This window comes from Trichechus manatus, unplaced genomic scaffold, assembly GCF_000243295.1.
Source record: "Trichechus manatus latirostris isolate Lorelei unplaced genomic scaffold, TriManLat1.0 scaffold00142, whole genome shotgun sequence".
Lineage (NCBI taxonomy): Eukaryota > Metazoa > Chordata > Mammalia > Sirenia > Trichechidae > Trichechus > Trichechus manatus.
This window is the reverse complement of record NW_004444078.1, coordinates 735897-761377: the sequence shown is the minus strand read 5'-3', so window position 1 is coordinate 761377 and position 25481 is coordinate 735897. Positions and strand designations below refer to the sequence as shown.

Here is a 25481-nt window from a genome sequence, read left to right as displayed (position 1 = left end):
CCATGTCAAAATTCTGAAGGGAAGCTATCAAAATTTTGATAGGGAGTTGCCAATTTTTTCTTCTAGTTGGTTTATTTTTTCTTAAACAGTCAAGCACTGTAGGGTTTGATTTAATTTTGGTTTGATTTTTGGCCAGGTGGTCTTTGACCTAGAATGCCACAACTGTATTAAGAGGTAGTGATGATGTGCTCTTCTATGCCTTGACTCACTGATGGAGACTGTATTAGTTTATTTTGTTTTGATGTAGAAATTGGCTAATGCTATACAAAGTCTCCCTTCCCTAGAATTCAGAGAGCAGCTTATTTATATGTAGATGTAGCTATATGACATTTTCAAATGGCATACATTTGCATATGAAGGTCTCTTTCTTCCCCTTTCAGTAAACAGCCTCCGCTATTACTTCCAAAGCAATATTTAGAATTATATTTTCTATACAGGTCCTTCCTTAAAATGTTTTTTAAATGCCCAGTAGAGATTATAAATAAATAAATAAACAAACCAAGCAACCAACCAACCAGCCTTCATGCTAGAATCCATTAATTAAAGAAAAAATTTAGGGATGGATTAATTTATAATTATTACACACATCTTTTGAAGCCCTGGTGACATAGTGGTTAAGAGCCATGGCTGCTAAACAAAAGGTCGGCAGTTTGAATCCACCAGCAGCTCCTTGGAAACCCTATAGAGCAGTTCTACTCTTTCCTTATGGGGTCGCTATGAGTCTGAATTGACTTAACGGCAATGATTTGGTTTTGGTTTTATACATGTCTTTTAGCAACTTCTGTTTGTATGGCTTTGTACTAAGAGTTTTACAAAATAACAGGAATATCATTATGGTTGAAATTTCTCAAGAAGAAAGCAAACGTGACATTAATTAGGTATGGAATTTCTTTTAAAATTTCATGTAGTTTGATTTCTAGAGAGATGGCCTGCCAGTGTCTCTTATTCATTTATTCAACAAGTAATTATTGAATGCCTACTATGTGTCAGGAATTTCATCAGGCATTGTTGTTTACAGTGGGAAACAAGGCAAATTCCCTGCCCTCTTGGCACTTATAGAAAAAGAGGGTAGAAATATAAAATATAAATGCACAAATACATGAATAAAACTCCTTTTGCATTAAACACTGTGAAGCAAATAAAATAGAGCACTGGTTTAGAGAATGCATGGGATGTGAGTGCGACATTAGTCTGACAGGTTCTCTCTTGAAGGGTCTTGCTAGGAGAAGATTAGAGGAAAGCAAATCATTATGAGGACAGAAAATGGCTAGGGCAAACAGTAGGCTTTAGACATAATTTTAAAGAAAAATAAGTTGTGAAAACGCAAGGGCGTTGTTAAATACAACTCTCAAAGTGAGAGTTTACTGAACATTAGAGTTTTAAAATTTATTTAGATAAACATTAAAAACAGAATTTTAAGAAAAATGAAGAAGGAAGGAAGGAAACAAAGGCGTGCAGTCACTGGGTATCCCCACATTTTCCAGTTGCTTCCAGTGCCCCTGATTATCTGCACGACTGTTCCCCAGGGGTTTATTCTTGGTCACCTTTGCATTTTCTTTGGCCTGAGTTCCCTGGCACTCCAGGATCAGATGCTACTTTGCGACTTGATGATTACCACAATATCATTTTCATCTCCACTTGTCTATAAGAACTTCTGCCTCATATGTTCATTTCTATGTTGATGTCTTCAAACAACAGTTCAAAAAACTGACTTATGATTTTGCTCCCAAGCCTAATCTTCCTCATTATTTCCCTATCTTAGGGAACATCTAGTCAGCTAACCAAGGAACCTTGGCATTTTCCTTTCTCTTCACATTCATACCCAGTCAGTTACCAAATTTGGTAATATTTTCTCTCCTAAATCCACCTAAAATCTGTTTCTAACTCTCTGCTGCCACCATCACCACCAACATACGTACTTCATTGTTCTGTTTGGTATCTCCATAGCCTCTTAACTTATCTTGCCTTCTGTTCCTTCTCTAGATCATTTCTCACTTCGCTGCCAGGGTTTTTTTTTTAAATAAAAATATGACATTTAAAATACCTCAGTGGCTCGACAGGAGGGTAAATTCTAACTTCCTTTGCAAATGAAAAAAGAACCTTGCTTGAAGCCCTAAATTACTGTTACCAATTTAGCCTCTTTTGTTCCCCTTTTTCATCCCATGCTTCAGACATAACAAACTCTTTGCTATTCCCTAAACATGCCTGCTCATCAAAGACTGTTTGCCTTCTCAAATGCTTTGCCCTGTGCTTCTAATGTTCTTCTCTGTCAGGTAAGCCCAATGCAAACACCACGTCTCTGTAACATCTTTGACTTCTCTTGTTGCCAGTCACAGTCTCCATCTATTTGAAACTCTGCTGTATCACGTAACTATCTCTGAGGTATACTTTCCTTATTTCTAAAAAGGCCTCACTATACTTACTCCCCAGGTAGGTAGTGAAGAGATGAGACAGCATGATGTCTATACAATGCATGGCATGAGGTAGATGCAAAATAAATGTTTCTTTTGAATTTATTCTATTTCATCATTCTTAAAACATTGTTTTCTATTTTTTGTAAAAAAAAAAGTTATTGGAATAAACCATCATTTAGTATATGAGTGCTTGTTAGAGTAACATGGCTTTCTGAACTTAAAGTTAGGGAGCAGATTGGGTGTAGTTTGCCCCCAAATTTCCTATTCCAAAGAGTCAAAACAAATATCAGCATCAGTGAGAAGTTTATCAATCCTCATAAGAAATTCACTAGTTAACGTTACATTTTCACTAAAATTAAAATACAAAATAATAAAAAAAGGAATTCACTAATTAAAATTATAAACTCAAATAACTAAATCACAGTCCCTCTAAGGCAACTGCATCTTCCACATGAATAGACTTTGTCGGTCTCATGTTGTTTTGTCATAGCTATACCCTGGAGTCTTAGATACCACCAGCCTGAGGGAAAGGATGTTTGCTTCGTTTGTGTCACAGTTAAACACATGTGACTTGATAGTGTCTGAAATACATGTGACTTGATAATATCCGAAAATAACTGGCACTTTTCTAGGCTCACCATTTTAATAAGTGTGGGCTAGCAATGTTGACAATGGCAACAATGATTGAGAATATGCTAACTATTTTCAGGATTTTGACAAATCTAATGTAAATTCTGGGGCAAGTCATTGTTTAGCAAGAGCTGAGCACTTCAGTCTGTGGCTTTATGTGACATTACTGTATAGAGTAATAGAAAGGCAGACTATTACATGGAACAGACATTGGAGATCAACTGTCCAAGACCTATGACTTACAGATAAGAAAACTAAGGCTCAGGGAGGTTATGTTAAAAGCAGGATCTAACACAGGTTGCTCTGGTGTTAGTGCAAAGAATCAAGATGCATTAAACTAGAATTGAGGGCACATTGAACCCTATTTCTGAGATTTTCCCACCTCCATGGAAATGCCTCTATTATTCAATGATACTGTAACCCATTTCACAGGTGTTAGCAGAAGATATAGGAAATAGTCAAAAGGAAAAGAAAAAGGCAAGAAGGAAGGAGAAAATGTTAAAGTGATTAGAGACCAGTGAAAAGTGTGACTGACTAGCTAGTTTTAGGGATTATGACTTTTACACTAAGAATAAAAGATAAAACCTACGATTATATTATTTGAGTTTCTAATGATGAACCACATTTTTCTATAGAATTTCCATTTCATTACTTATTTTGCATATAACAGCATTTCTAGGCGTTTGAACATGGTCGATTTTATCAGAAGACTTTTTCCCTTAACCTCTTAATTTTAAAAGGTTTGCTTCATCTTTAAGGTGTGTTTTTAGCCTCTTAGAACCATTTCCTGGAGCCCTGGTGGCACAGTGGTTAAGAGCCACGGCTGCTAACCAAAAGGTTGGCAGTTTGAATCCACCAGCTGCTCCTTAGAAACCCTATGGGGCAGTTCTACTCCCTATAGGGCTGCTATGAGTCAGAATTGACTCAATGGCAATGGGTTGGTTTTTTTAGAACCATTTCCCAAGAAAGAAATATCTTGGATTTTACAGTGAAAGTCATTAGAAGCCAGAACTTATCTAACAGAAATTAGCTTGAAGTAGAACTCACAGCAGAAAGGGGACCCCAAAAATCTCCATTTTCCATTAAGTAGAAGAGGGGGTTGTGCATAGTGATCTTGGTGGGAACTCAGTCCTGCAGTAGGATCCCACTGCCTCTTTGATATTTGACAGTTTCAAAAACATCCTACATTTTAATGTTCTTAAGAACACAATGCAAAAGGGGAATGACCAGTAATAGATGTCAGTAGATCAGGATAATATGACAAACTGGATGAACTGACAGGCAGTTGATGAATAATTTTAACATGACCCTAAAAATAGCAGAAGGATGTTTGCACATTGACACTTATCTAAAGGCAGATAGATACACATGACCTGAGTTTTTAGACAGGTGTCAGGAATGTTGATGGGTGGTATGAAGATGATCATTTTCTTAGCACTGTTGTGGGAAACAGTTTGCATGATTAATGATGCATCTTTGTCTTTTTTTCTCCTAGGGGCAGAAAGGGATATGAACCTTTGTCACCCCAGGGAATGTAAGAATTCTGCCTGAAGGGTAAGGCAAGAAAGCTTTATTCCCCTAAAAGCAACATTTTCTTTTTAGGGGTGAAGAAATAGTAGTAAAATATACAAGTGCTCTTGACATATGAGATGACAGGGCCAGGCAGGATGAAGACAACATACTTCTTATTAAGAGGGTTACACCCAAGGGCATAGGAGGCTTGCACAGTGCTGAGTGCAGAGTGTTGTAAGCCTGGGTGCTGACAAAAGCAAGAAAGAGTAAAATGTAACTTTGGGTTGTGTCTGCACACATATAGCGTTTGAGTGAATATTGAGAACCACTCAAAAGGAGCAGTGTAAGACCAAGTCAGGAAGCAAAAGGTGAGATTATCTGCCTAATGTTTATATTCATTTCAGGTTTTCAGAGAAATTTTTCTCATTCAAATCAATTCAATATTGTTTCTAAATGCAGCATCTAGTGAGAAAGGGCTTTTTCCTTCTTTTTCTTTTTCCAAGAATAATACTGTTTGCTCAGGTTTTTAAAATGTCACACAGGGCGGTGAATAAACTATGCTATTTCAAGGCTCAAAATTAAATACAAAGTCTAATAACAGTTTGTAGATGTATTCTGTTAAACCCTGAGTAGCCCATCTACTAAAAATATTATGGAAAGTAAAAGTAATATAAGCTGTGAAGGAAAACTACAAAAAATTTTTTTTCTTTTTTCTTGGCAAATGAAGTCCCAACAATAACAGAAAACAAACCAACAAAACTTTGTTAATTAAAAGAAAGCATTTCCGTTTTCATATCGAGGGTGATTAAATAACGGACTAGGTTATCAAGAAAATTTAAGAAATTTATTTCTCCAAAGGAATTAGGGAAAAAAAACCAAAAAACAGAATACAGGCTCATTTGTATGGGGGAATTTTAGAATGTAATCTTTGTGGTTATTTATTTTCTGTTTTCCCAGAAAGGTGCTTTTGTGAGAGGACAAAAGATTGCAACTGAAAATTCCTCCTTTGCTGGGACTAGGAAAGGTTTATATTTATTTGTATTGATTGATGAAATATATGCATAGGTAAAACCCACAGACTAAAAGCAGAAATGATGTAGTGTGCCTTGCCTGGAACATGCTTTTAACATTTTTAGCTCATAATTTTAACTAGCATATGGCTGCATTCAAATTCTGTAATAGATTTCTCTTAATAGAGTTATATAATATTACCATTGACTAATACAATTTTAACTCAAATTTTGAAATATTCTGTACATGTTGAGTCCAGTGAACTCCACCATTATTTAGGAATGTGGTAAATGAAAAAGCAATTATAGTCATAAGAATGGTTGCTCCAAAAACCCTTGTGTTTTTAGAAAATAGAGTTTGAAAAAGACTTAAGGCAATCAGTGGGATACAGATCAAGCTGAGGCATAAATTTGAAGCTTCACTGATACACACGAGAAGATTGAACCCATTAGCTTTGTCATTTAATTATTTTATAATACCCAATTACTACACCCATATACAGAAACGAGAAGATGGCAATCTAGAATTTAAAAATCTTCAGTTTGAATTTTGTTAAAATTAGATCAAATTATACTTTCCAAATGAAATGACTCCAGTCTGGAAAACAATAAAACTTTGATGACAATATGGAAAACATTTTAGAATGAGGAGGATCTGTACCCCAAATTTGTGTCAATAATAGTACCTTATAACTGTACAGTGAATTAGATCTTAAAAAAGTCTTTCCTATCTAATACATGTGAAAAAGACTGAAAAGATATGATCTTTATTTTAAAGAATATCAGAGAGGTTCAGAGACTTTCCCAGATGACATAACATTTGTAAGTTAATCAGCTAGGTTTGGAATTTAGATATTTAAATTTCTTGTTCAGTGTGTCTTCCACAAAATCAAAACATTTCAACAGGGAATTAACAAATCCTATACAGAATAACATTCAATAAATAAATTATAGATAATTATTTCATCTGTCTCTACCAGGAAGATTTACTTCATTTTTTCTAATAACTAACTTTTGGTATAAATCTAATTTAGATTAAAAAACAAGCAAACAAACAAAAAACAGTTCCACCTTTCAGAAATAGTCTATTTTCACAAAGGACATCATAAGTTTTTCAAAACATTAACATAAATCTCTCAAAGACAATTTATTTTCTGATTTCTCCTTTTTAGCTATATTTTTTTTCCAGTAAAAAGATCAATGATACACATACTGTATGAATAGGCAGTGGTATAATCTAAGACAGAAAATAGCATTACTGTGAAAGTCACTCATTTGTTTCAATACTAAAGTAATTACTGTAGCAAAGACTTGCTCATTTATCATTTCCTGTTGTCTTTGCTATTTTTTTCAAGTTGTCTTTTTAAACAAATATCCTCATTGTCCTTGTTGCAAAACCAATAACTTTATTTCACAAGGTACGACAGCAAACAAATGCAGCAAGGCTTCTTCCCTGTTCCAAGGAGCCTGTGCTGGGAGACGCTTAACGGTATCACACATTCATGTCCTTCCTGACGAATGTGGCAGTCTAGCTGAGCACTATCTTGTCATTTAAGAGACATTCTTCAGGTTCCCCTTCTCTTTCAGCTGTGAACGTTTTCATGAAATTCCTGAGTTCTAACACTGTATCAAGCATTTTTGTTTTGTGAATAACACAATTTTAGTCTTAAGTATTGCTGTTGAATACTTTAATAGAATTTTTCCACTTGGTTTTAAATATATTTCTAGGAACAAGGTTTACAAAGATTTACATTGTGGAAGTGCCCTGATAATTGAAAAAAAAAAACAAAACAAAACTTTAAAATGGTTATTTCCTCCTCAAAGAACATCATTAAAAATCTTTCAAACAGGTAGTATCTTGTTCAGCAGCCTAGACGAAATTTGTAAAGAGTAACTAATAGGAACAAAAAAATTGCACAGCTTTGGGCAGAAGCAAAGCAGGAACTCAGGTTATGAGAATACTGGTTAGGAATATTGAATAGGATCAGTGATCCAATTTTTATTATGAGACTTTCCTTAACGACTTATGATACCTAAGCATATCCATATGAAATATAATAAATGTAATTTCTCTTTTAGTCAGAGGAATTTTTACCATTTAGATAAATAAGCCTTTTAGAGACAGATAGAGATTCTCTCTTATTTGAGAACACTTAAAGGACATTTCTATTTATGGGACAAACCATTATTTTAAAAAAAGGATATGTGTGTGTTAAACAGAGAAATGAAAAGCAGCTTAGACTAGGCCCATTATCCTTGGTCTGCAATTACATCTCCTCTTGAGGCACAGGAGAACTGAGAAATGATTAGGGAAGCCCAGCTTTGGACTCCACAGAGCCATTTAACTTTCAAATCCCACCTAATATGTCCTTTCCCATAATGTCTAACACCATTAATTAGGGTTTCTCAACTTTGGCACTACTGGTGTATAGGCTGGATAACTCTTTGTTGTGGGGGGCATCCCTGGCTTCCTCCCACTAGATGCCAGTAGAAGTCTCTACTGCCCTCCCCCCACACCCCGGCCTTGAGTCATGACAATAAAAAATGTCTCCAGAAGTTGCCAAATGTCCTGGGGGGGGTGGGAAACCTGTTGCTGCTGAGTCAATTCTGATTCATAGTGACCCTCTAGGACAGAGTAGAACTGCTCCGTAGCGTTTCCAAGGAGCGGCTGTTGGATTCGAACTGCTGACCTTTTGTTAGCAGCTGAGCTCTTAACCACCGTACCATTGCCCCCTGTTGAGAACCACTGTAGTAAGACAGTGGTCAATAATTCTTCACTCAACCATGATTTCTGAACTAATTCTATGTACTTGGTCATTGTTGTTATTGTTGTTAGTTGCCTTCAAGTCATTTCCAACTCACAATGACCCTATGTGTTGAAGAATAGAACTGCTCCTTAGGCTTTTCTTGGCTGTAATCTTAATGGAAGGAGATTGCCAGGTATTTTCTTCCGCAGTGCTGCTAGGTGGGTTTGAACTGCCAACCTTTAGGTCAGCAGTCGAGTACAAACCGTTTGTGCCATTTAAGGATCTTATAATTGGTCATGGAATCCTAAAACTAGAAAGCCATCATACTTAATCTAATCTTATTTTCAAATTTTACTGAAGAGAAAATTTAGGCCCTGTGAGTTTAAAAAGCCATTCAAGTTTAGATGAGTTCGCTTGTGACAGAGATAAGACTAATTCAAAAGTTTCTGGATTTCTATTCCAGGCTCTTTCTTCTACAAAATGCTACTTATAAATGATTTACTCTGAAATCCAAATGAATTTAAGAAATAAATATGATTATCCATATCATTGGAGAATAGCCTTGTAGTGAATTCAAAACAACAGATAACAGACATATAATTTCTAGTTGAATTTGGAATGAACTAAGTGATCTTTTTCCAGTGGTATTATTTTCCTGATTATTATGATGATAATGATGATAATCACGAAGATAATGAAGATGATAAGGGATTTCATGGGATAACATTATAATTAGCTATATTTCCTGGCTAAGGTGAACAGCTCAGAAGCACACTAGCTGCAGAAAGCAGCCAGATTGGATATTGGAGCATAATAGTGCTAATCTGTTTATATAAGTAAGACCTAATGGTTAACTGGAGCCCTGGTGGAGCAGTGGTTAAGAGCTTGGCTGCTAACGATAAGGTCGGCAGTTTGAATCTGCTTATAGCTCCTTGGAAACCCTATGGGTCAGTTCTACTCTATCCTTTAGGGCCGCTATGAGTCGGAATCAACTCGATGGCAAAGGGTTAATGATTAACTGTCATTATTGACAGGATGTGATGCTGACTATTGATTGAAATACATAGAGAAGAAAGACAGCCTGGACACTTAATTTACTATCATATAGATAAGTTTTTCTGGCCTGTTGGTTCTTCCTCATGCTTTTATAGCTATATTTCATTGCAATTCAGAAACCAGTAACAACGACATACATGTCAACTATGGGGAATGAGTGAGTGGCCGGGGTGAAGGGATAGTAGTGGGATTTGCTCAGAGATGATTTCAAACAATTCAAAACCTTCAACTTTCCTGAGGCCTTTTAAATAACATAAAAATAAAGAGGAAAAAAACAACTGGTGCAAGAATTGTAGAATAATTGTGACACTACATGAACAATCAGTCTGCAGAAGTGAATTTGGATGTGTACTGCGTGACAAAACACTAATCGCTTATTGGTTTAAACCCTGTAGACTAATAACATACTCTTTCTGGAATACTTAATTTCTGGAGGACAAATGGAGCTTGCATTTAGACTGCATTTCAGAAAGATTTTAAAAATTTATTTAATCTTTTTTAGTTAACTAGACATTTATTTCCATTATGAAATAAAATTTTTAATGAAATATTCTTGAGAGTGAGTTTTCTGATACATGACACAGCTTTGAACTTCAGGAAAGTGAACAAAAGATTAAAAATAGTTTTTTATTAGCCTAGAATATATTTTACAATAACATTTTATAAGACTGTCAAACACTGATAATGCATTAACAACTCCTGGCAAAATCTTCCATTTCAGTCTGTATGAGATAACTAATAAACACATTCTGTTTATGTTTTTTGAAGTTAAAAATTAACAATGTCACCATAAAGGGCATTTGTTCATCTAAGCGCTGAGAATTATCTCAGAAAAAAACCAAAAAAGATTAAACTTGCTTTCTAAGAATCATTTGTTTTTGTCTTTGTTCTTGGTAAAACTCTTTGGATTCTATGTTAAAGGATTGCTTTCAAAGTTAAATTTGTGTCAAAACTTTTGCAGGTTTTACAATGCACAAGGACCTACCAATCCAATATAACGTGAAATGTGTACTAATATTGTCATTACTTGGGGGCTAGTGAAAGAGAGATCTGAGAGGAGCTCAGAAATAAGATGAGAATTGCTCTGTGCCTGTCCAGAGCACTAGAATAACTTAGTCAGGCAATGGCTTCTTGAAGAGCAACCCTAAACTTTACCCTAATTACATTTACATATCTAGGAACATAGGTAGATTGGAAGGGAGACTGCTCAGAAGGAAACCCAGAAAAGGAGACTCACACAGGCCAATACTGCTAGTTTGAGTAAGCTCTGACTTTAGGTGAGGAGATTCTGGCCCAAGGGAGCTTCTTATCTATCCCTACTTGACGGTGGAAGTATCCCTGCTGTGCTGAGGTTTGCATCAGCTGTCTTAGTATCGAAAGAATCTATGTGTTAGTCTTGTTCACTAAGCAACTGATTATAGGCTGGCTTCTCAGAAAAGTCAGCTCTAGGAAGAGAATGCACTGGCCAGAGGATCCAAGTCCTGTAGGTAATTCATTTCACATTACAAATCAATACATAAGCATTGAGTTTGGTTAACGTGAGTTCACCACTGAGGGACAGCTTACTCTTGGTTTGCTGAAAACTTAGATTTCTAAGTCTACAATCTGAGAGCCATACCATCATTAATATAGTCAATATCTAAAGTGTAATTCTTGCACTGCCCTGTCCCAGTTATTCTTCCTCCACTGAACCAACACACCCATGATGTGCTGCCCTTCTTGGTTCTCTACCCTTGACTAAGCCTATCTCTTGGCCACCAGTTTCCAAACACTTCCCAAGGTTCACCAGGAACTGTGCTTCATACTCTGCAAATGCCCCCTCTGTCCTCAGATGCTTCACTGAAATTTTCATCTTTTTCCTTGCGTACCGAAGCACTAGCTTTCCCAGAGAACACCAAATCACTCAGGCTTCTCAGAATGGGGCCATATTCTCCATCTCTTCCTTGTACCTCAGGACTCAGAGATGGGATATTGTCCTCCTTCTCCTCATTACTGTTTATGAATTACTAGACCAATATTTTGCCCAAAGCTTTATCACTGATTTACATATACTGTTATGCCTGAAGTTTGCATCATAAATTAGATTCCTCTTAATTACATTTGAGTTCAAACTATAAGGCTAAGAGTTTTCCAAATAAACAACTAGAGGGAATGAGCTATGACCCATGAAACAAGTAACAGTGTTTAAAAATGCAATTTCTCTGAGAGATTTAGTTTCACAGATATTTTCAAATATTTCTAGTTGATTATGTTTGTACACAGTCTCAAACAGTCGAGATGTGAGAACTGCATTTGTAATGTAGTTGATAATGTGGTTCATATATTTGGGGCATGTCAGTCTCATTAACAAAAGCAGCAATATCAAAGTATGTGAACATCTTGTTATTTTAAAAACATTTGAATTCTATTTACTGGTTTCATGGAAAACAATGTGCTTTGAAATTATGCAGAGTATTTGGACAGAGCCTACTCTTCTTTCGGTTTCATACATTCTACCCCATACTTACACTACTCTTCTTAGGAATGAAAATAACATGGTTGAAGTGAAAAGGTAAATTGAGGTGGAGAATTACTGAGCTTTCACTAGCGGTATCTAGACGTTTGAGCGCAAATAGCTTTTCTCTCTTTGTCCCCCATGCTAAGTATACTCATCTTTTCTTGATTATCAGTTTCTGTTGAAAACATTCGGTTGATCTTAATACTCTGTCTCTTTAAGGTGTGTATGTGTATGTGTGTGTTTGTATGTGTATTGACTATTGACCTGTGAACACTTACATTTTTGAGTGGAAATAATGTTTAGCATAAACAGAAATAAATTCCTATATATCATCTTCAGGGTTTCTGGGTGGTGTAGTCAGTTAACACGCTTGGCTCTTAACCAAAAAGTTGGAGGTTTGAGTCCACCTGGAGGTGGAAAGGCCTCAGAAGAAAGGCCTGGCGACCTACTTCCAAAAAATCAGCCATTGAAAACCCAATGGAGCGCAGTTCTACTGTTGACACTTGCGGGTTACCACAAGTCGGAATCGACTCAATGGCAACTGGTTTATTTGGTTATATCATATTCATGCTATTTTTGTATTGATACCTCCTTACCTCTATGGTCATGCAATACATAGTTTTTTTTTTTATGCAATGAATGTGTAGGTCAGTCAAACATATACCCTTTTGGCATGAATGACTAGTTTTAAGGGTCAAATGGGAAAGAAAATAAGTGATGCCTTCACAATCTTGCAATTATATGTTCTATCCTCCCACTAAATTTCTATTGAATCTCATGTTGTAATAACCTGGTGATCATATTATTTTAAAGTGACCAAAATATACCACACATAAAATTATGTTGATTGGAGGAAAATTGAAAAATTAGTTACCTGATAATTTAGACATATCAATGTGCTAAAGACTTATAAATGATCGGTGCTGAATAAATATCTATTTAGAGATGAATTGGGAGTCCCTGGGTGGTGCAAAAGGTTAAACGCGTGACTACTAGCACAAAGGTTGGTGATTTAAACCTACCCAGAGGTGCCTCAGAAGATAGGCTTAGTGATTGACTTCTGAAAGGTCACAACCTTGAAAACCTTGTGGAGCCGTTCTATTCTGCACATTTGGGGCCACTATGAGTTGGAATTGACTCGACGGAAACTAACAACAACAATAGAAATTAATTAAAAAGTCAGGCAAGGTCTCTTGGAAGAATTTTTTATATGTTTGGGTAGAAAAAAAGCAACCTCTTGTAACTGTATGAGTCTATAAATAATAACATCTGTATAAAAACTCTGAACACTTATCATATGGACAGACCACATCCCATACAGCATGTCATAGTTGTTAAGAATCAATTACTTTCAGGTGTCAGACCAAAGGAACGTAATAACATTTACTACCATTTGAGAGCTCACTTGTTGTTTGCTTATCCTTTACAAAGTGTCTTTTAGTTCAAACTTAAAGCACATGGAAGTAGATTTTTTTTTTGTCTCCATTGAACAAATGAAGAAACTGAGTTTCAGAAAGGTGAATTAATTCACTCAGGGTTAAATAGCCAATAATAAAATGGCCAGTGTTTAAACTCAATCCTGTCTAATTTCACGGCTTTAACCACTAAATGAGCTGCCCTACATTTATGGAAGAGAAAGGTAGATTAGTAACACCTTAAAGTGAACAATTTATTGCAGAAAGGAGCATTTCAAATGGAAAAAAAGGGCACATAAATGATACAGGATGCATTATGAACTGGGCCATAAACATAAAGTTTTAGAGAGTGTCTACCAGGGCCCAAGGCAACTCTTCATCTGTATTGCAAATACCATTTCTATGTCTATCTATAACCATGAATATAACACAATATTACAGATGACTGGCTACATGATTTTATGGGGAAAACAATGAAAGCACAGAAGTTCAAAAGAGCAGAAAAAATTGTGAGTTCATAGAAAACTTTATGACTTTTGCAGCACTCTAATGTAAGTCCCAGAGGGGAAAATACTTGAATTGAGACACTTTCCCTCAGAAATCTTGAGAATATCTATCATCTTAATTCATTTCCTGTGCTTAAATATTCTAGGCTAGTCTGGTGGCACTGTAATAGCCTGGGCAAACATTTTTATTTATTTCACTATGGATACCAATATTTGTGCTACAAGCTGCTGCCTGCATTTGCTGCTATTTATTTATTTCCTACCGATCAAATTATTGCCCTAGACATAACATGCTTTCCAGTGAAGTGCTCCTTGTGTTCATGAGCAAATGGAAAAAGCTTCCATTTTAAATGTAGATGACTGAGTTCACATGACTGAATTTATTCATGTTATAAATATGATATGAAACCACTTGATATGTATGTCTACATATGCATAATGGAAGAGCAATTGAGGCACATATTAGATAAATTAAGCAATTCCCCTATGTGCACGGGTGGTTGGTCAGTTTGTCAAAATACTGTGTCCAGCTCTGGGTCAACCACTTAGCTTCTCTGAGCCTTGATTTTATTTGCAACCCCATTTTACTGAACTGAGATAGAACAAATGAGGTAGTGTGAGTGGTCTTTGTAAAACTATAAAGTATCGCACAGAGGTTAGTGTTCGTGTGTGTGTTTCCTACTAATGTAGGATTACTTGGTAGGAAACACCATTGCATTCAGTTTCTGTTGTCTATATGGAGAAACAGGAACCAGAACAGGAAAATTTTAAAACCAGACTTAACCCTTATAAGACGCTTGTAAGACATAAGCATTAGTTTGAAGAGAAGAATAACTCTTTGAATCATCTCACAGCAATGGAGATATCATGATAAATCGTTTTTTTTTTTTTTTTTTTTTTGCATCTGGAACTCCCAAGGGGTTAACCTTCAGAATGCAGAGTCAGTCCCAAAGCTCCTAAAAATGTTAGGTAGTGACACTTCTCCTCTGGTTCCTTATTGTTTGGACTTTGCTGAATTCTTGAATTAGCAATAATGGTTTGAACCTTAGCTCTATCACATATTCATTTTATTTGATCTCTCGAAGTCTCTCTTTTCTCTCTACCTCACATTTCTGTTGTAAAGACTGAAGAAGACATGGCTTTGTAAATTGCAATGGCTTCTACAGAAAACAAGTTACTATCATAATTCACTTAGACTATCTAGATACCTTTTCCCTTTCAAGATACCAGTTTCCTCCTAGTATGGAAAAAACCCATAACCTGTTCCCATCGAATTGGTTTTGACTCACAGTGATCCTATAGGACAGAGCAGAACTGCCCCATAGAGTTTCCAAAGAGCAGCCGCCGGATTCGAACTGCTGACCTTTTGGTTAGCAGCCAAGCTCTAATAGGTTGATAAAATATGAATGACATGAATGGTATTTGGTTTCAGTGTATATTTCCAGTTTCTTTCTTCCATATTTCAGACCTTAGCTTAAATCTAAATTATTGCTTACAAAAGGAATGAGTTTCCAAAGATAAATTTTCCTGAAAAGTAATCCTTTCTAAATGTTGTAAGTATAGTAAACTACCATGGTGTAATGTTCAGTAAATACACCTGGGCCCCTTGCGTGTCTACCTAGACTCAGAGCTAGGGAGACCCTGGCTCCCTCCCAAGGCTGAAGATGACCCAGGGCTTACCTTTCTCATTAACAGCCACTAAAATCAGGGGAATTTCTTTTCCCTATATAAATACTACAGTCCAACACATTCTTTATTTTTACTTCAGGCTCTTTCAGTACTGTTAACCAATTCCTGTTGAAACTACAGGTACACGAGGAAGATAAGCTAAGCATGCTGTTCCCCACAGCCATTTTCCTCAGTATTCTATTTTTTTTCCCAGTTTGGAAACATATATAAATGTAGGTCATTTACTTTAGTCTAACACAGAAACACTATCATTGGTTTATTCATATTTTAATGCTATTTTCTAGAATGTTACCAAAAATTAATTAAAAAAAAAAAACGCTAGCCATATGAAAAGGCTCTTAGCATATTTTGTAAAAATCATTGTTGAAGATACCCATTCTATGTTTTTTAGTGATGCCTTGTAAAAAAAAATCTATTCTAAATATTTCTTTTAGGATATAGAATTAGAGAAACTTTGTCTTTGGTTTCCAAATTGACTATTTTTATTGGACAACAAAATAAAGCTCCATTTAGCAAAAATCTTGATTGATTTGTTCACCTTTGCAAAGCTCACAACAGTGGCTTGCATATAGCAGGGCCTTCATTAGTATTTGTTGAATGAATTGATTCAACTTTAATTTCTTTTTTTACATTGGTTTCAAGGAGGCTTAGGGCTAAATGCAGTAACTGTAATAGTTTATGTGGCTGATATATTTATTTCCCTCAACAGTCTGCTTTTCTATTTCCAATTTCCCCTTAAACAATCTCAATGAATATATTTTAATTATAAGCCATGCAAGTCCTTCCTGGAAACGGGCAGAAAATATCATAAAATAAAATACATTTTATTTTCTTGGTGATAAAAAACAAAATAGTTTAACTTTATGGTTGCTGTTTTCTCCCTAGTATCTAACAACTTACAAAACGAAGTACATTTTTAATGAAAAAAATACATAGCCAGTTTTTCTAAAGCATGGCCAGGCTTTTAGACAGAAAAGCAACATAATCAGAAAATACATATACCAGATGAAGAAAAACAAAATAGTTGAACTTCTTTTTTTTTATTGCAAAACATGAGGGGCATATATTTTTTAAAGAAAATGTTGCAAACTTCAAAAGGTTTGTAAAACTTTTGCTATTTTAAAACATCCAAAAGGAAAGTTTAAATGTTAGCATATTTGAAACAACAGAAAGCCCTCAAAGCCCTAGATTTGTGGTTTTATAAAATTTGTGTTCTCTAAATCTTTCTGCGGGTGAAGCGATAGACCTAAATCTAGATCCAGGTCTTAGACTGATGAAGGGAGAATGGAATTAAGTGGTCTGTTTAGCATATTTGACCTGAAGCCTGTTACTCTGTCTAGAAACAAAAAGATCCAAAGCTCTTGATTCAAGACTCCCTAATGCCTAGGGTCTCATTAAAGGAGGGAGGGCAGAATAGAGGTCAGGAGTCAGATACAACCAGAAAGTAATACTGGCGGTGGTGAGCTAGAAAATTCTTTGGTCTCTTGGTGCGGACTGGTTATGTGCTTGTGAGCATCATGGAATTCACAGCTCTGTTCAAGTTCGGTTACATTCTTGTCTGTCTATTGCATACGTTTGTCTTGTTGGAGTTATCACTCACTCACTTTGCATTTATCTTATGTCATTCAGCCTGGTCCTTAGTGGAGACTCTTTGTGGTACATGATATTAAAAATGAGATATAGCAAACTGATTTTAAGATTAGTTTTCTTTAAAGTATGTCTCTAATTTTTTTATAATCAGAAATATGTGTTCTTGGATTAATAGCTTAGGGCAACATTTTGTTTTGCTATACATAAGGTCACCATGACTTGGAGCTGACTTGACAGCAACTAATGACAACAACAATAAGGTAGGCTCAAGGGAAAAATGGAATTGGCAAGGGATTTTTAACCTATAGTATTATAAGAGAAAATGAGAGTATGTTAAAAACATTACTTCCCTCTAGTGGACGAGTCTGCAAATGTTTGTCCATCAAGGGAAATGACTGTGACATTAAATTAGCCGTGAGCCCATAGCAAACTTCTAGGAATGTGAGTCACACAACTCCTATTTTCTCTCCTTGGGGAGATTTTAGCATGTGAAATAGAAATTAAGAGGACAGTGATATACTGGTTCTCTATTTGATTCCTTTTATTTTTCCAAAGTTTGTGTTCAAGAATTCAAGAAAATGTAAATACTATTGGAAGATTGGAGATGCTGAGGAACATGACTATTAATTAAATAATGTCAAAAGAGTATAATTTTTTTTTTTTAATAAGAACATCAATGAAGGTATGGCCATTTTAATTAAATTCCAATTCTTTCTTTGAGAAGGAAGAGAGAATGTGTGTTTGTGCGTGTACATGTGTGGGTTAGAGAAGAAGACCAAAAATTACAATGTCATCATTTTAAGACATACGAAGATAACTCAGCAGTACTTATGTGCCTCTGTGTGTATATGTATGTGTGTGTGCACGTACGCTCACGGTCACATGTAGTTGGTATATGTGTCTGCATGTAGGTCATAACTCTATGGGGCAGTTCTACTCTGTCCTATAGGGTCGCTATGAGATGGAATCGACTCGATGGCAACAGTTTTTTTATGGGTAGGGCATAGGGCCAATGTCTACCATACGGAGTTAAGGGGTATAGGGAAGGAGCGTAGAAGAATAATTCTGGGACCAGAGAGGAGGACCAAGTCAATGGAGTTTCTTGCTTGGTTGCTACTCTGTGTTTTGCTGCACGCATACCCTGGAAGAAGAGCTATGGTGAAGGTCTCCAGTACAACAACTGGAGAGCCAGCATGAAAGCCTATAAGCATTTTTTTTAAATGGTAAATTGGAAGAAGTATGGAATATGGAGTCAGCATATCTGGGTGAATTTCTAACTGTGAACTATGAACTATGCAACATTGTTAATTCATTTATTCTTTCTGAGTTTCTGCTTTCTTATTTGTAAATCAGGAATAATAATAATGTAGTAATAATACATGTACTATGTATGTACTATGAAACCAAAACCAAACTCATTGCTGCCGAGTCGATTCCAACTCATAGTGACCCTATAGGACAGAGTAGAACTAACTGCCCCATAGAGTTTCCAAGGAGCACCTGGTGGATTAGAACTGCCGACCTTTTGGTTAGCAGCAGTAGAACTTGACCACTAGGCCACCAGGGTTTCCTGCTATGTACCATAGGTCAGTGGTAAGATACAAATAAGGCATTTCAAGTGAAAGTACACTTTGTAAATGATAAATACCTATACAAATGTCATTGCAGCTCTAAACCAAAACACCCAACCTCATTGCTGTTGAGTCAATTCCGACTCATAGTGATCCCCTAGGACAGAGTAGAATTGCCCCATAAGGTTTACAGGGAGCAGCTCGTGGATTTGAACTGCCAATCATTTGTTTAGCAGCCGAGCTCTTGACCACTAAGCCACCAGATCGTAATTAAAAAGAGTGACATGGAAGCAGCTTGATTGATAGCTCTCTGTGTCAGGGAGATAAACAAACTCTGAGTTTTAAGAGTCTTTATGCCTCCAGCTTTTGGTCAACTCATTGGAAGATATCTAAACTTGTACTGATATGCTTATCTCAGAATAACTCATGGAAAGATTCTCTGAACTCTTCTGTTGACCATATAAACATAGTTTCATTCCCAAGAAGGAAAAGGAAAATTCTAATGTATGCAATCAATGTTTAATTAAGACTTGCAAGCTTCAGCTGACATTATCTTTGTTCCTGTCTTAATTTCAGATTTTAACAAACATGTACTTTTAAACTTTACTTTTATGTTAAAAGTTTCCTTTGAGAATTACTAGGTAAGTCCAATTTCAAAGCAGAAACCCTTGGACCACACTGAGTGTCTGAAGAGTTTTTATTTGTATGTGTTAAAAAATGCATTATCTTATCTTCGTATGTCCAATAAAGAAATAAAATTGGAAATATGTCAATTAAAAGCATTGACACTGAAAATCAGAGATTATCTGTTTGAAACCAAATCCCATATATGAATTATTTTTGAAATCACAATTCAATCCCAAATCTTTTTGAAAATGGACAAACTGTTAATATGAAATATGAGATGACATCAGGAGAGCTGTAGATTCTAGTGTGTGATATTACTGGTATAATTTTATAAAATGCTTATATTTATACATTGATGCTCACTAACTTGAAGATTTCTTTGTTTCAAGGACAAAATTCTCAGGGAGAGATTTAATTTTCCTATGAATCCAGTGATGGATGGCTCAATGGAGAAGATATTCAGAGGATGTTATATTTTCGAAGATTTTTCCAAATGAACTAGTTTATAAGGGTAAAAGAATTTTAAGCTCCAGTAGTAAGCAACTCTTTGTATGGAAGAGAGATTTTTATGAAACCTCCAATTTTTCTACACTAAAGATAAATTATGCCAAATAGTGACTTATAATATTGTAAGGATATAGTTATTATTTATTATAAAAAACTAAATTTAAAATTTTACTTTTATTTTATTTTAAATTTAAAATATATTTCACTATCTGCAGACTTTGATTTTCCATTGTCATCTTTTGTTACTTTTAATATTATCCTGTGGATAATCATATCCCAAAGTGCATTCTGGGGAGCACTAGTACTGCAAAATGTCACAAAAAATGTGTTATTAATTAAATAAGTTTGATAAAAGCTGTGTATTATAAGAAATTATTAATTATTTTTAGGTGTGATAATGGTGTTATTTTATTAACAAAAGATTTATCTTTCAGAGATACATACTAAAGTATTTATGAATGAAATGATGTAATGTCTGGAATTTGCTTCAATACAGCAAGGAAATGGGGAAAGAAAATGGGGGTTTGGATGGGGCAGGGTTAGCAATGGGCTAATGTACTGGGTTTGAGTGATGAACCCATGTGGGTTCATTACACTGTCCAGCCTACATATGTGCATATTTTGTGTATATTAGAAATTCTCCACAACAAAAAGTTAAACAAAGATGCATATTATATTTCCCTAAGAGATTTTGCAGCCCACGAAAGGACTCTAAAGAGTTCTGAGATGAAGGATCCATTTAGTTAGTTTGGCTCTTCCCAAACTTATCTGACCATTGGACTATTCTTTTTAAGGAACACCTGTTAACGACTCTCCTTGACACTTTGGGAATGGGTATAAAATAGTAGAACAAATTCTTTCCCCGCCATGGATTGTTATCGGTGGTAATTCCAGGCTTCTAGCACATAAAAAGTTTTGTGTATGTGTTGAAAAATATTCAGATAACAGAAAATAAAAAAAGAATCCTTTTATCATTTCCAAATTCTGAAAAATTTGAGGTATGTATAAGTAAAACATTTGATCAATTTCACTCAGGTTTATATTGTATATACATATAACCTCAGAAATATTGTTAAAGAAAATGAAACTTCAGAAACAAAGAGTGAATGGTAGTGCATACTTTGAAAAATAAGAAGCAATTCTGTTTGAATAATAACCATACATTTAGTTACAAAATGCTTAATAGCTAAATGGAAAACTGTGTTAAAAAACAACAACAAAAACCACATTATGTAACATCATTATTTTATAACCTCAATAATTTACTTTTATTTTTACCTCAAATTTCTATAAAAATCTAAAAATCTAATAATTTGATAAAATCCCATTTGTATACCCACATATTATTTTTGAAACTAGGAAAATTATATTACTTAGATATTTTCCTCAAAATAAAATTCCATTGTAGCTAAATAAGATTTACATTTTATATAAAATGCTTTATGAATTTTCATGTCTCAGAAACTATGTTTTAGTTTCTAAATAAATGAAAGGTATTTATTATTTATTATTTTTAACTTTTTATTATTTTTGAACTTTGCATCTAAATATAAACAACCTTATTGTTATTATTTATAGCTGCCCTTTCTAGCTTTTTGGATACTAGCAACATTTTTTATTGCTGACTTTTACAAAAATTGAAACAAGAACATTTGCATTTATTACAATAAACTGTCAAAAATTGCATTAATTTCCATTGATGCCCATTAATTTCCACTGATGCCCATTAATTTGATAAATGTTTTGTCATTTGTACCATTTGCACTGTCAAAACAAGTTTATTATATTTTACTGACATTTTTGACAATTGCTTTAACTCTCGCAAAAATAAGTGTCTTATTTGCTTCAGCAAAAATTCACTCGTGCCTCTTGAAAGCTTAAACTAAGCAAGAGAATACCAGCACATGTCAGAAGTCTTGCAAGGTTCAATTTAGGATAAATTGTAAAACAATGATTCCCCAGGACTCTTTTATAGAAGTGTTCACGTTTTGTAGTAGAAAATATTATGTACCTGCATAATCTGTTCTTGCATAATGCCCATCTTCAGATTTAGTAGTTGCAGTTGTGTTATCTGTGTTAAAAGACAATAACAACAAAGATTGATTAACTGTTTCCTAAATCGCTAATGTCAACCTTATCTTATACCTCCAACAGTATCTTCACTGCAGTTAAGGAATTTTTACAGCATCTTTATACAAGGACAGATTTGTATTGTCAATTTTTGTCTGAAGGCAAATACTAGAATGATGACTGCTTTTTAAAATTTGGAATAAGGAGAAGATTCACAATTACAACTGTGATAAGTGGTTTAAAAGAGTAGGTCAAAAATCAAAAGGTTTGGTTCTGATCAAGACACAAAATAGAGTATTACAGTATACCTTGCTTTTAAAAATGCACTTGAAATATTTCTACTGAATGAAAGCAGAAAAATAGAGTGATTTGCTTTTAGTTTCAATGTTATCTAATAAATACTTAGATTCTTTGCTAAAAAGTATTTCGAATTTCTTTTTTCCTCTGCAAGGAGAATATCTTCTGTCTTCTGAATATTGGCCTCTGTGTTCATGGCATTGTGAATACACAGTCCCAATATATAGAAAAAGATATGGACTGTTGCTGATATGCCGTCAAATTCCTGGAATCAACAGAAATGCTACAGTAAACTCTACTGCCCTTTATAAATCAGAACTGTCTTTCAGGAATGAAATAGCTGCCTAATAAGAAGTTATCCTCACTCTTCATTTCTGCACAAAGACTAAAAACATTCTTTGAAATGAATTTTGGTATGAACATTACCTTGACATCGACCCAAAGACATGACTTCAATTTTCTCCTGTTTCTGACATGACGCTTCTTTGATTTGACATGCATTATCATAAGATTTCCCATCAGAAGCACAGAGGGGATTGAAGTTGGTTTGAGAGCAGTCAATGTTGCACACACACCTAAAGGAAGGAAGTGAAACAAAAATATGTAACATCAATAGTGTTGTTACCACGTCATAAATAAAACACAAAGTGAAAGACTTGCTAGGTTGGCAAAATGCAAGTTGGTGAAATTGAATTGTATCATTCCAGGGAAGTATCTTCACTTTTATACCTGAGATGAAAAGAAAACATGGAACTAATAGGAAATAATTCAAACAATTGAGCAATGGGTAAGAAATGAAAAGTGGAAACTCAGAAAGTGATCATCAGTTAATCTCTGCCACCAGAAATTTTAAAACATGTACATAAAACTTCCATGCTGAGACCTGCAGAATTTGAATAGGCTGATGTAGCCAAGAAACTCGGCTGCAGAATTTCCTTAAATGAATTCATACTGTGTTACTTCTTTTCTAGAGATACTTGAATGGTTAAAGCTTGAGTAAGATGATTCAGAGGACAGTTAAGAGAAACAAATTATTTGGAGTCCAGTCAGGAGTTAAATTTCTTCAGCATAAATAAGGTGCACATAAACTACACAAAGAGGAATTTTCAGGGGTCTTTAACATGTTTGGGTCCAGAAAACTCTTTGAGAATTAAATTAAAGCTATAGATCTCTCCCTTGACAAATACTCATACTCAGATAAATAACCCTTTGCATAAAATTTCAGGGGTTTCATGGGTCCCTTGAAACTTATCCCACGGACTTCATTCCCAGATATACAATTCTCTTTTCTGCTTCTATTTTTAAACAATAAATACAGGTTGATTTGTCACTCATGACTTTTAGTATATGTTCTATAATCTAAAAAAAAAAAAAAAACAAAACTGTGAATTAATGAGAACTAGGTTACCTGAACTAGAAGAATTAGACACTTTAATCAAATTTTGTATGGTTTTTCCTATGTGTTTATATTATAATGCTCTGTATTTTACTACATTTTGTAACTGAGAATATTGTGGTTTTTTTTCATGTGTGAAAACATGTTTTAGAATATAAATTCTTCAAATGCAGGGAAGAAAAGATTGGGTTCTCATTAGTATTTTAAATTTTTATTAACATTTGTATTCTTTTTCTAAATAGATTATATGCTTCTCTCATTTAGTGCAGGGCATGTAATATAATATAATGGTAACAATAACAACCAGCTTACCACATGCTGGAGTTTTAACATGCATTGCTTTATTTAATCTTCACAACAGTCATTTTACAGTCCAAATACATTACAGGGGTGAGACAGCTAGTAAATGGTAGAACTACAGATGTGTTAAACAAAAACCTGACCCCTCTCCACCCACATTCCAGTTGTTGTTGTTTGGTACTGTGGAGTAGATTTCTGACTCACAGAGGCTGTGTATTAGAATTGCCTGGAGAACTTTTAAGCATACAGATTCATAAACAGGTTCCTGGGCCCCAGGAACTCTGGGGTAGAGTCTAGGATTCTGTATTCTTCAGCAGTCAGCGTGGCACCACACTCACTGCCTGGGAACCACTGCTTGATCTTAACAGGTTGTTGATTAAGAGAGGATTTGTCTACAGCAGAGGTTTTCAGAGCGTGGTCCTTAGACCATCTGTATTAGAATTGCCTGGAATGCTGTTCAAAATGCTGTTAGAAAATGCGCTAATGCATTTAAAAAAAATTTTTTTTTAAGAGAACTGCTTTAGGAACACTTGGTTATTTTTATACTTGCCTATTTAGGTATGAATTGCTAGGAGAGACGGTAACTATCCCTAAATGCTTACTTAAGTCATTGAGGTGTGGTGGTCCTACCTTGGCTGTGATGTTGCCATATGATGATGGCTCCTGGGAGCATAACATTGCTACCATGATGGATTCCTGATGTGAAAAATCTGAGATTAAAGACTGCTTACTTGTTCAAAGAGATTTTGGTCTTTTTATTGTGTATTTGGAGAAGGGACTTTGTAGATCAGGGTTATACTAAATAAAGAGAGGGGGTGACATTTTGTACTAAAAAAAAAGTGGTGTGTATTTCAGTGCATATACATAGTATTTCTTTGAAAGGATACGTACGAAACTGATAACATTGGTTTGCTTGTGGAGGTAAATTGAAGGAACTGTGGGACATGAGTAGGAGGGAGATTTTTAATTTAAGAATTAAAATAAAATGTAATTTTTTTATTGTTATTCAAGAAGACGTTTATAATGAGTAAGGTTGATGAATCTTAATAAAATGAACACCTGTGAAGACCAACCAAACCTGCTGCCCTGGAGTCAATTCCGACTCATAGAACACCCGCAAGCCCCTCCCCTCAAATGTGGTTCCTTTTGTCTTCAAGCCAGTTTAAGTTTTGACTATTTGTTGTTTAGTTAGACTCTAGGAACTCTTTGAAAGATGTCTAAATATCTGCTAGAACATGTTCTCTCATGTATCTATCTAAATTATAAATTAAGTAACATATCAAGGGCTTTGCAGTTAAGCTCCAAATAAGTCTAGAGAAATTCAGGAATGTACACCATATATATTTTGAAAAAATAATTGACAGCTTGGAAATCCATTTGATGCCATAACAAAAGGTTGAAGTGGGAATAGACATGGGAAGAGAAAATCTAGTTGAACCAAATTGGCTAGAATTAATGTCTAAGTGAAAAATTCACTTCATTAAGCTATGCTGCTGTTAGCTGCTGTCAAGTTGGCCTCTGACTCATGGGCACCCCAGGCACAATGAAATGGATCAATCAAAAGGCTGCCCAGTCCTGCGCTATCTCCATGATTGGTTGTGGATCCAACCACTGTGATTCCTAGAGTTTTCACTGGCTGATTTTCAG

At 35.1% G+C, this 25481-nt stretch overlaps 1 protein-coding gene across 3 annotated transcripts in view; it reads right to left on the bottom strand.

The window, feature by feature from the left end:
* TMEFF2 (transmembrane protein with EGF like and two follistatin like domains 2) overlaps window positions 1–25481 on the bottom strand; it is a 274215-nt gene that overhangs the window by 40142 nt on the left and 208592 nt on the right. For all 3 annotated transcript variants that reach the window (XM_004385575.3, XM_004385573.3, XM_004385574.3), the window contains exons 6-7: window positions 22565–22713; window positions 21783–21842 (exon numbers count right to left, since the gene is read on the bottom strand). In XM_004385575.3, coding sequence (XP_004385632.1) covers window positions 21783–21842; window positions 22565–22713 — 209 coding nt within the window. The remainder of the gene's footprint in view (window positions 1–21782; window positions 21843–22564; window positions 22714–25481) is intronic.